The sequence below is a fragment of the Thermobia domestica genome, chromosome 8 (assembly GCF_964235325.1).
Source record: "Thermobia domestica chromosome 8, izTheDome1.hap1.1, whole genome shotgun sequence".
NCBI classification, from domain to species: Eukaryota; Metazoa; Arthropoda; class Insecta; order Zygentoma; family Lepismatidae; genus Thermobia; species Thermobia domestica.
This window is the reverse complement of record NC_137461.1, coordinates 244,626,316-244,639,390: the sequence shown is the minus strand read 5'-3', so window position 1 is coordinate 244,639,390 and position 13,075 is coordinate 244,626,316. Positions and strand designations below refer to the sequence as shown.

The following is a 13,075-nucleotide window of genomic DNA, read 5'->3' as shown; positions in this document are numbered from 1 at the left end:
AAGAAACCGCGTAGAAAGTCGAAACTGACAAAACACAAAGGACTTCAACATGTAGTTTTGTGAGTCGATATGCAACTTGGACTTATGACAACTGAAAGCATGTCATTTTCTTCATTGAAAAGAAGTTTAGAATAGTGGGAAACGATAGTGGTGTGAAGTTGTGGATACGAACAAGCAAGGAACTTGACAAGGATTTTGTTTAAGAGATTCAAATATTCAGTTACTGAGTGATGATATGGGCATGGTTCACCATTAAAGACGTCAGAACGACGGATATATGTGAAGGATCGTTTGATGCACGAAAACATCTTCAAATTCTGGTACGTAATGTTCTTACAACAGCTTAAGATGACTTTTCTGAAGAAAATATGGACTACTTCCTTTCCCAGGACGATAATGCTTCATGTCACCGAGCCAAAATTGTTAATACGTGGTTCAAGAATATGACTATTTAGAGACTCGTGCGGCCTACAAACTCACCCGACATGAATCCAGTTGAAAATTTGTGGATCAATATGAGTAGAAATTTTAATAGACAACTATCTCAAATAGAATGGAATTCAAGGAACAGATAATCCGGGTGTTATTCCGTGATATCGAGGTTGCATTTTGCAATAGCTTTGTTACCAATGCGGGAAGCCCATGGTGCACATACAAAATACTAGTTTAGTGTATCGTACTTCTCGATGTTTGCACACAATATGTCTTACCTAAAGAAATTCCCTTTTTTGTTTTCTGCTATTGTTGTTAATCTTTTTCAGTTTTATGAATTACTCTTCCTAGAAACGATTTTGCTCAAAACACACATAGCTACTTATATATGCATATAAATTCACTAAATTCATGTCAAAAGCCTGAAACTCTGGCGCAAGTATTAAGAATGAACTGCTCATTAGGAATATGCCTTGTAATATTATCAGGAATTCATGTAAAAATTCATATTGATTAAAGTATGTTGAGAAAACCATATTAGAGCAAGTGTCGCTATTTTTTCTTTACAAAGTGTAGTTTGTAATAAACAAAATAGTTTTAACATACAGTTATTAAAACTAAATAATAATGTTATTAGAAAGTAATTCACAAGAAACCCAAACAACATGATACGTAACCAAATGCAGTTGAGATCGTTCCTCTAGTTGCTGACTTAACTTAGATTTTAGGGGCGTTCTGGCAACACTGTAATTTATATGGATGGCGACACTGAAAGTTCTTCAGGTTCATATTTTCTGTTGTAGAATAATATAATCTATGATTGTGGTAAGTTCAATTTCATTATCTTCTTCCACTTATGAATAAACAAGCGAAAGAAAAATGGTAAATTGTATCTTATTTTTAGTAAGTCAGGCTCTTAATTAGTATAACTATATCACGCTCTATTATTCCCTCAAAATAATACAGCGCATAATGAGGCTGAAGCTAGTTTTTAAACTTTTTTTTTTTTGTCCGTCCTGTAAATCTGGTGAAATATTACTAAAGTGGTATTGAACCTCAGATGATGATATTCTCTCTTAACTTTCTATTCAAACCGAAAGTGGCAGAAATTAACCACTTCTGGTTTTAACATCAATCTAGTTAGGTTGAAAACAGTATTAGATAAAGAGAAGCGGTTTTCTATAGTCAGTTGAGCGTCCCAAAAATATATTCTATCTCTATTCCATTCTCTCTACTTAAACTTAAAGTGGTACAAATCAACAACTTCCGGTTTTAATGTTCATCGTTGTACAATACAAATGGTACCGTAATAGATAGAAAAAAACGATTTTCTGTAATCGATTAAGCGTCTTAACAATATATTTAATTTCCATCCTTAAGTCTGCTAAAACTAGAAATGGTAAAAATCCACTACAACTTATGGTTTCAATATTGTTCAACATAAAAACAAAAAGCTAAGAGATAGCGAGAAGCAATTATATGGAATCGGTTGGCAGCCTGAGAATAGATACCATCTTCTTTTTTAACTTCTATTAAAATTGGAAGTTCTAGAAATTAACCACTTCCGGTTTTAACGTTGATTGATATAAAGTAAAAAATGAAAACAGAAAGCGAGAAGCGATTTTCTGTAATCAATTAAGCATCCAAAAATATATTTCAACTCCACTCTGATCTGAGAGCCAAAGTGCTATAAATCTACAGGGTGGTCTGGAAGTGGGCGTACCCCCTTTAGTTTCAACAGTATAGTAGTGTTAGTTATGATACAATGTCTGTACACAGTCACCTTGTAGTCATAAGAGTCTTAAGAGTCATAAACATCGGTATGATCACCATCTATGTCATAACACAGCTGAATTCTGCGCCAAGTTCTCGCAGATGTTTTGCGAAGATAGTCCGAAGACACGAGGGTGAAGGCGTGTTCCACAGATGCTCATAATTCCTGCGTTGGGTGATACTGAGTGTTTCTTATTTCTTTCTTTATGAAACCCTAGAGAGCATTGTCTGGTGTCGTCAGATCGGAACTTCTTGGAAGCCAGACAAAGGAAGCTGGTGAAGATTCACAACCTCTTCCAATCCAGGGGCCAGGAAACGGCAGAAAACAAATGAAAATTGATGGCAATGTTGCCAGAAAATGCCAGGAAATGTTACCAAACAAATGTGGGTAAAACCTAAAATCGTCAGAAAATACCAATTAGAGGTACGCCCACTTCTCGACCACCCTGTACTACCACTTAAGGGCAAAGGGCCGCGGTGGCTCAGTGGTAGAGTGTTCACCTCTGGTGCTTGGGGTCCCGGGTTCAAACCCTGCTCCCGCCAAGTGAACTTTTGGTGGACAAACACCGTGTGCGTGGGTTTTCTCGGGGTTCTCCCGTTTCCTCCCACTTTCCTCATTGCACCATTTCATTCATTGCTCATCATCACCGTCTCCTTTAGCCTAACCAGCATAACCGTCGGACGTAAAACTCAAAAATTTCATTTCATTTCATTTCATTTTCACTTAAGGTTAAAATAATAATAGAGAAAATATTACACCATGGAAACCAAACTCCCTTAACCTGGTGTACAAGTGGCACTCCTACTTGTTTTTTCTCTATTTGATTAGAGGAGAGGGATCGTATACCCCCATGTAATGCCATGGCTCAGCTGTTAGTTTTATCATAAAAGAACCGGGAAAATTGGCATCAAACTTGTAGGATCCATTGCTCTTAAGCCTACAACCTCAAACAAAGCAATAATAATATGAACAAACTTGTCTATTTACATATGCAAGGACAGAGGGCATACCACATTAAATAGTTTCCGAATGGAACCAAACTTGCTGAGCTTACTCTCCATGACACTCTGAAAATAAAATAGATTTAAAATTTCTCTCCCCATATTTAGTGAAAACAGGGGGAGCAAATTCTCCCTCTATATTGCCATAGTTGTACCACTGACACAAATTTTATGTAGGATATTATGTTCCCTGGTACGATGTATATGTAAATAGATATGTTTATTAGTAGTAATAGTCGTAGTAATAGCAATAGTAGTAATAGTAATTAGTTTTTAATTGTTGGCCGAAAAGCTATAAATCCTACAAGCTGGATCTAATCATTCCAGTCCAATATTAGACCCAAGAGTCGAACCATTATAAGGAAATATGCAATTCTGCTCCTGCTAAATACAGAAAGAAATATTTAAAAATTATTGTATTCTTCAGATGTTATGTATGGAATGTAAATTCTAGAAGATTTGTTCCATTATGATAATTTATTTTTTCGAGTATGTCCCTGTTTCCTTTTCATATTTCTAAATAGACAAGTTCATCTTTCGATTTTCAATTTTAGTCCAAAGAACTATGGAACCTCTAAGTTTGATTTCAATCGTCTCAATCCTCTAAGCCTAGACCCAAGAGCCGAAACCTAATAGAAACCATTTTGGTGCCAACTAGTGGGTTTGGAGGCCTGGCACGCTTAAGAAATACACCAATTTCTTACACTTCCTTTCCTGGACACGAAACTATTTAATTACAGAAACGATCCATTAACGATTGAGACTATTTTGGTGGCACTTAGCGTTGGTTGAAGTGTGTGGGAGGGTGCCTAAATTAGATACGCAAATAGCTCACACTTCCATAGTTTGTACAAACATTATAAGTGCACGAAAGTGCAAAAACGATGCACGATGCACTGAGCATTTTGACCCCAATCGTCGAGGTGGGAGCCTGCTGCTTAGACAGCCCACGAAATTAATTTTTGAATATCTTAAAATTGTTTTGTGTACGAATGCCAATTTTGAGTGTACAAACGTGCAGAAATGTTTGAGATAATTTTATCGGAATTCGGAAAAGGTAGGGGACGTGTCTAAACGGATATATGAAAACCATTAAGGACCAAGGTGGGTGATGGATCAATGGCTGGAATTTCAGCATCATGAGTAGCGGCCATTGTGCAAATTGTGGTTCGTGACGAAAGACCACTTTACCTGACAACTTTTCTCTACTTTTCTGCTTCATAGTTTCACGCAAGGTTCGGATTAAATTAGTGTAATAGTTACTTGTGATGGTCTGTTCACGTGGCAAATCATCAGTTAATTAAATGTCTTTACCACCTCGGAAGACTGATCTTATCGGCATTGGATACTATGTGAATTTACTTGTGCATGTGGAACCATAGAATTTATCCACTCCATAGACTGCTGTTTTGTCTCAGAGTCGAAATTATAAGTCCGAATCTTATCCATGGTTGAAAACTGCATATAAATCTTTTCAGGGGAACAAACTATTCGCTACCTCTTCTGATCAATAGACAACATCCGAAGCACCCATATTTTCGGTAATTTTTTTCATGTGTAAAACATCTACCAATATTGACAGGACTGTACCATATTACAATTTAGTTTACTTTAAGATTTTGCGTATAGTTACCATCCGATCGACCATAATAATATCATTGATCTTGTTGGCATATGCCTCATTGGTCAATGTCCACGAGTGACAGGGACGTGGTGAGTTCTTAAATAACTTTCTCCCAAGTTGGAATTTAAGACACCAGTACAACAACAAACAATTTTTGAAGACGTAGAGTGAGTAACAACGTTTGGTATAATTCAAATGGTAAGAAAAAATAAATCAACAGTATGTTGGCATACAAATTATTACATGGACCACGCAGAGCATTATCTTGAACTACATACACCATTATCATCAAATTAGAGAGCACCATTTTATCTGGGAAGAGAGTATCATCAAAATAGAGCGTCATTCATTGACACATTATAATAACAATTAGTATCATAATGTACAGTAACAAGGTATTTCAATCTTGTAACAACGATACAATATGATAGACCAAATTTCTACTCAGCGAATCTTGTGTGTGAATCAGGAGGATATACTGTCATCTGGATACATAATAAATATACTGATGTTATTCTAGACTTTTATGATTGAGAATTTCTACTACTAATACCATTGGCTTGGCAAATAGTTGCGAGTTGATCTAAAACTATCGGAAATACATGTTCTAACATTCGACTCGATACCACAAATTCGGGAAAGATAAATGTTTAGTTATTCATGTTTAATGCATATAATAATGCATTGACAGACTTCTAAACAACAAAACTATTATAAATCAATCCAGCTCTCTTAATGGACAGCGAAATTAATTTATAAACATCAAGAGAAAACTGCTTTCTAGATTCTCTAATATTGGGTTGCAAACATCAGAATAATCTATATAATGTATACATTGCACGCAATACTAATAAATGAATATTACCTTTCTTCTCATGGTTAGAAACCTCATGGAGAAAGAAAAAGAGAGATTATTGCCCCGATCTAGATTGTCTAACATAGAAAGAATAATAGCAGATTGATCTAGATTATCATATTGACATAGACGTCAAATCTAAAGTTGGATTTGTTCTCCATTTTCTCATGTCCGGCACTTTTGTGATCTCAAAACATAATGTCAACGACGAAGATATTCCATAACGTCAGGTGATACAAAATGGAATGCAATTAGGGCAGTCGTTAATAGCTTATTCTTATGCAAAACTGAATATGGTACAAGTTAACAATAGTTGAACCAATATTAAATACCTTCTAATCTGCAACCTAACGGATAAGAAAAAAATTCAAACGTAAGAATCATTTAATTATACAACATTAAATTAATGTTGAACGAACAATTAGGATCTGAAATGTCACAGAACTATTTTAAAAATAGTCCACAAATTTTGTGCCTTACATAGTCATGCAATATATTAACAAATTTGTTACACAATTAGATTTGTTATTCCTTTGAAAATACACAATCAATCTTAGCATTAATGACATGTACACTTAATTGCGAATTTTATTCATAGAATAACTTATTGTAGCCTGACTTTTTCGATGGTCTAAGTATCAAGTATCATTCCCACAGATCTATCTATGTTGAATACTGTTTAAAATAATCTTAGTCGTTTTTATTTTATTTTGGTTCAATTTAAATCATATGAAAATACTGAAATATCATTTTCCTTATTACGTTCAGGGTTGTCTACTGTAAGGACATATCCAAAAACGTAGGAACGTTTATACGGTTTTGCCAAGCATAGAAACGTATTTCATAAAATGGCAGGAAACTTAGGGATTTTTTAAAAGGAAATAAGTATTATGATGTGTTAAGATAAACTGCAATTACAATACATAATAATAGGTCAATATTACCGTGTTTCACACAACCACGACAAATTGTAATTGTACCAGAGTTACCAAGCCTAGTTTCGATCGATTCAGGTTTTAACTTTCGACAAGGAAGAAAAATACCACAGAACTTGAGTTGACTGTGACGAACTTCCTTCATGTTGTACGACACCAAAACAAAAATAATAAAACGAAATTGATACCAGAGCTTCTTAAATCAGAGCTGCTTTAATTATAAATTTCTCCCTGAAGGCACAAGAAAGAAACTGTAGAACTGACATAACAGATCAACATATATTTCTCCATTACCAAAGTATTATAGAAGTTTGCTTGTTCTTCAAGAGATTTGAGCCTAGTTATACTAGAAAAGAGCTGTATATGAAATTAAACATCAACTTTCAATGTTTTCAGAAAAATGTAATGGAAGGAAATGTCGGCATATATAAAAGACTTATGGTGATTAAATATATATAGGGCCTATATTACATAAATTTATTGGTAATGCATTATCGTATGAGTATATTCAGTTAAGATTTCCTGCAAGGACTTTCGCTGAAAAGTAGGGACACTTTAACTTAGTTATAGGGACTTTCTTGAAAATATTGTTACCAACACTGACCACGTTATACAAGTCAGTTCCTGACACTATTAGCAAACACGTCACTGGATTCTATAATTGCGTAATAGTTTATATCTTGTTAATCATTTTACTTCATCTTGCTCAATATTTTCTTTTTAGTGTTACATATCAGGACCTTGGTAGAGAAAGGGCGAACTCGAAAAAAAAAAATTTGTAAATTTTTTCCTCACATCAGACAGGTCTGGACAACACACAGATACCGCGTTTTGGTCTGGTTCTTCCTTAGTATTTTCACAGTTTCTAGATACGCGTAAACAAAGATTCGCCCTTGCTATCTTAAGGAACTTGCAAGACTTTCAGCTTGATTTCCCAACACGCCGATATCAGGATTTGCCCTTTCTATTCCAAGGTCCTGATATGTAAACTGTTAGGGACTGAACAATCGTTTCAACCCAGGAAACAAATCCAATTAAGAACTTATACGAAACATCAATTTTTTTTCCTGCTGACTTTGCTGTACACATAACAGTTTGAGCTCTTTAGTGATAGCCTTCTATATTCTAAGCAAAATTGAGTAAGAAATCTGTATAAAACGTTTCACTTTAGCAAAATGAAGTAAGAAATCTGCATAAGACGTTACACTTTATGTAAAAATACCAAAGTCGTATCTGAATGGTATCAAGAGAAATCGTTAGATTCATTTAGGAAATAAAAGTTAATACTTATGACCTAAACACTTCTTCTAAAAACATAATAATAAAAGTTGTTTTAGCGTCTTCCATCTTTTATCTATTTCATTTTAAAAAAAATCGTAGGCGGTCTACGAACAAATTCATCCGATCTTGATCAAACTTGCCATACAGGAGATTGACTTACATGCCAAATATTGTCCTGACTCAAATTCAGATTCGGGGTTTCGACTTGGTCATATTACTTAGGAAAGTTCATTAATTACCTATTTAGTTACAAGAATTGAAGCAAATACTTTACCAAAAAATTGTTAAACTCGAAGTTAAACTTCAAGTAAACAGAAACTATACTTACAATGAGTATTTGCTTTTTAAAGAAGTCGATGAAAGACTAAGTTGTTCTGCAATGGAAAGACTAATTATTAGTTGCCACTTAATATATTGTCTTAAATAGTCTTCTGTCAAACTTATTAATTGGAAGCTCATGGGGAAAGTTACATGCACATCTGCAGTTTCCGTAGTGACTAAATACGTTTTCCAGGACTATAGTCAATTGAATTGCTATCCTAACACTCCGAAATCGTATATTTTCTCCATTTTGGTAAAAGTTGTTGATATTTCACAATGATTGTTTGCTATCTGCCATGATTTTTTTCTTTAAATCAAACAACTGTCGTGTAGGTCACTCTATACGGTTCTATTAGACAACAAAGTGCAAATTTAAATGCAAGAGAGTCGTAAGATTCCACAGTATCTCTCCTACATTTCCGTTGGACTATTTTATGCACGTCACCATTGTATTTGCCATATTATCACTTCAGAGGGAAACGCAGAGGAGATACAAGGTTTGCCATATTATCACTTCAGAGGGAAACGCAGAGGAGATACAAGGTTCAACACTTTGAAAATCATAAATAAATACTAGGATGCAGAATTTGTTTGTTGCTAGTTATTACATTTTCCCTCACTGGGACCCTCAATATACAGAAATTGATAATGGATTCACTCAATTTCACTGTTAGTCCAAGTATAGAAACATCATAATGACCAGTGTTTATTAGCTTTAATTGATTTTTAATTATAATTAATTTCTCATGTATTATTAGGATTATAGTATGTAAGGAATAACAAAAGTGCATATATTCACGTCTATATTTTATTTGTTTTGTAATGAATTTACTTCTGTATTACTAAACATTTATACATGGTTCAACCACAAATTCATAGTAATATCTTATACAACTTTCTGTCTGGGTTTGTATTTAAAATACCAACTGACTGTGTTATTTCAGAAACAAAAGTGTGCAAGACACTATACATTAAATCATTTAAATTATAAGCAAGTATATTATGTAAAACTACAATTCCAGGTTTAAAAATTTCAGGTATATTTTATTGATATTTTCTTGACTTTTCTCTTGTTCACGTTGATGTTCTTATTTTTGAATTAAAGATACAACTTCCATTGACTTTAAAGATACAATTCTCTATGCTGTAATTTAAAACACCTACGTTTTCTATAAACAGTTGTATTTTACTTCAAATATATACTTTTAATAAAAGCATATCTTCGAAGAACTCATCATAAAAATGAAAATCAGAACAGCACTGATATACGTCAACAATATTTGCTAATTTATCTCCTGTATCTAGATTTGCACACCGTAAACTTCATAATATATTATTCAAAATGCTTGGACAAATGTACAAAACAGCTTAAAGAGTTTCATGAAGAAACAAGTAAGTTTATTTCGGAATAAGCATTAAAGTTTATTTTTGTACGGGAAAAAACTCAAAACAAATTCCAAGTAATTTTGTCGTGACAACTTCTGCAAAAAAATTACCAAAGCCAGCACCGTAAAAGGAGTGTACCACACGCTGACTCAATAATGGGTTTGTTGCTTCGTACGGTGAAACCTAAAGTAATTTATTATTGTATTTTTTAGTAAAATAAAGAGAAAAAGGTCAGTAATGTTTCACCATAATTGCGTTACTGTCTTCTGTAAATAACTCTCCCTCAACTTATTAATAAAGGAAACAAGATCACTCTTATGGAAAGCCTTGTAACACACTTTACCTCCGTGATAAATAGATCCTATTCTGTCTATAAAATGAAAAAAAAAGTCCGTAGGCGGTCTTGACATAAACACTAATATTCAACCATTATATTCATGTACTTCATAAGAATTGTATCCATAATTAATGAACAGTATATTTAAAATAAAATATCTAATAACAAAATTTCACATCTTGAAGGTATCGGTAGGTAGAAACCTAATAGTAAATATTAGACAGCTGACTGAAATTTGAAAAACTTGGTCCAATAGTCTGAACAGTTCAGGAATTGAAACTTCCAAGCATAAAACCAATGCATTGATAACGTATTACTCTTTTTTTTTTTTAAAGATATTTACTTTTATTTAAATCACTATTTCAGAGCTTTGTATTCTTAAGAATAATAACACAGCAATGAACACATGCTTGCGCAAAATTGCAGTTTTGTCACGCTAATTTTCTGGAAACAATTATAATTTGCACTTTGCTAACTTGGTGAATTGTTGCAGTGAGGGTGCTCGTCTGCCTCTAGGGATGCCTGCTATAAAGTTGCCCGGTTTAAGAAACGACATTCTGGTGTTGCCAGCTCGGAGATTTTCTTATAAATTTCTAGCTTCTCTTCTTAACTATGAATATTTTTAGAAGAAATAAACCTCAAAAGAATTTTATATATCTTTTTGTTATATGAAACTTATTTTAGCTCCCATATATTTTTAATGCAGAGGTTTGCTTTATTTAAGATCATTATACTCACTTAAATTTATCCTAGTTTCATTTTTAGCCATATATTAACATATATTTTGTTACAATCATTATCTTGTAAAATAGAACTTAATGTTCAGATACCTAGATAATTTTAGAGGCTTTAGTGAAACCTAACTGAATTTTAAAACACGAACTAGCTGAAAAATTTAATTTCAGATTTCATCTGCTTCATGGATGCTATAGTTAATGTTACCCTTGTACTTATGTCAGATACCTGATAACAAACTAGCTTAGGCCATTTAAAACGACTCACTAACTTATTCTGTAGCAATTACAATACCAGAACACAAATACATTTGTACCAAAGAGAGCTTCTTGTAAAATTATTGTATATCAATATTAAAAATTCAGGTTCAAACTTTGCCTGCAGAAATAGAAAGTTTTTTGTAACACTGCAAAATATTTCCGGAAAACATACATACGAAAACTACACAAGTTTCTGGTAACAACCATTGATTTCGAACTCTGATTCACAAAGAAAATTTTAAAAATTTTCAATATTGGATTTACACAAAATAATAATGGCAAATGTTACATATTGCTCACTTATAAATAATGACAATATAATTCAGTAGTTTCCGGAAATGTACTTATACGTTCGTCGAATATTGTATTAGCTACGCATATTTACTATTTAACACGTATGACTGACATTATGTCTATTTTAACAACGAAGATCTCAATATTTGTTGAACTTTAAAAACACACGCACACACTAGATTCTGTTTCGTATGACTTTGTTGTTGTTTAATACTCACAATAAGAAATAATACTTGTTGAGAAAATAATATAAAAGTTCTCTATAAAGCTTTAGAATAAAAGAGAAGTCTCAGAATTTTTATTTTACAATCCTTTAAACATATCATCCAACGGAACTTTATTGAATATTCTCCTAGCAAGGCCTAAGTTAAGTTCCCCAAAAGCATCTTCGATGGTTGGTGTCAGTTCTTGGATTACATCTCTGCTGTTCTCGTTAAGGAATCTCAACATGGTGTCAGCTGAAATTATTATATTTAAAAGAAGACACGTTAATACAGTAAATGAAAACAATGGCTGAATATAACATAATACTTCATAATAATTATATTATAGTGATATATGTATAAAATGCTTATTGTAAAGTAGAAACATATCAGTTTGTGAGTATAGTTAATATGAAAACAAACTTCGTAATATTTAAGAGTTGCATAAACATCTAGACGGAAATATTCAGATATTTTAATCATTGTTATAGACGCTAGACGCTTCAGTCTGTAAGTCACGCTAATTACAAATAGTTCCCTTTCAGGCTAATAGTTGTCATTTATTATGCTACTATCTTACTTCACGCCTAAAGAGGTAGGCAATTTGTAGATGAGCCGAAGGTTTTAGGGAACAACTAGTTAGGATAATATAGTAAAAAAATGTCATCGTCACTTAGTTAATAACCAATAGTACCTTGAACGTAGATCTGTTGATGGATTCGTCAAATGTAGTAGTTTCTACATGTTTTCCTTAGAGCTGTGGCAACAGAACCTCCGCCTTCTTAACCAATAGAGTTAAACTCCATCCCATATTCAATAAGTAACAAAACGAAAGTGGCGTTTAGCTTAACGTAAAGCAGTTAGACGTTGACATTAATATTACTTACATTGATATAGATAGTACAATCAGTTCGGGAGATTATAAAAAAGTAAAGTTGAAAACTGACTAACAAGTAAGGTTTCCCAGGTGATACACGCCGATTTTAATCAAACTTCACAGGTTTGTAGAACAGCAAAAAATAAGCGACACGTATTTTTTTATAGCGGCCCATATGCATATTTAGGTGGTATAATAGGGCTGTCAAATTGGGACAACAAAGCATACTTTAGGTAATAGCGTGAAAACGAGAAGAGATAGCCAAACGTTGTAAAGGAGCAAGTTGTCATGACACGATAAGCATTTCAATAACACATAGCGCTTCCACGGGGATAAGACACAGCATCCGCAAATGGACCAATCAGGGATGAAAAGCAGTCACAGAGCTTTATCTATTACGCGGAATCCAAATAACGTAGGTAAGAATAAAGAATGATAAAGAATAAGTGATACGTGATTTTTCGTTTTTGCAAGATGAGACAAAAAACGTAAATAGATGCATTGTTATCTCAATGTCGAAAGATTGGAGAACTGGGGATATGAAGATGTGAACGCCTGTATGAGAGGCAACCTGTCAATCAGTTTTGTAGAACTGGTTGCAGGTGACAGGTAGAATCCTGCTCGAGAGATAAATACCAAACGTGGTCTTGTTGTTCAATGGTTTATATGTTATATCTATTAGTAGTTAGTGATTGTGAACAGTTCAATGCTTATGATCAGTAATTTAAAAGCCACCCAGCAGTAAACGAAATCACGCCC

General features: G+C 33.5%; 1 protein-coding gene across 1 annotated transcript in view; it reads right to left on the bottom strand.

The window, feature by feature from the left end:
• Positions 1–9,309: 9,309 nt before the first annotated feature.
• Positions 9,310–13,075, bottom strand: part of LOC145693516 (protein takeout-like) — a 76,580-nt gene continuing 72,814 nt past the window's right edge. The window contains exon 6 of the mRNA XM_081769586.1: positions 9,310–11,694. Coding sequence (XP_081625712.1) covers positions 11,540–11,694 — 155 coding nt within the window. The 3' untranslated portion in view covers positions 9,310–11,539. The remainder of the gene's footprint in view (positions 11,695–13,075) is intronic.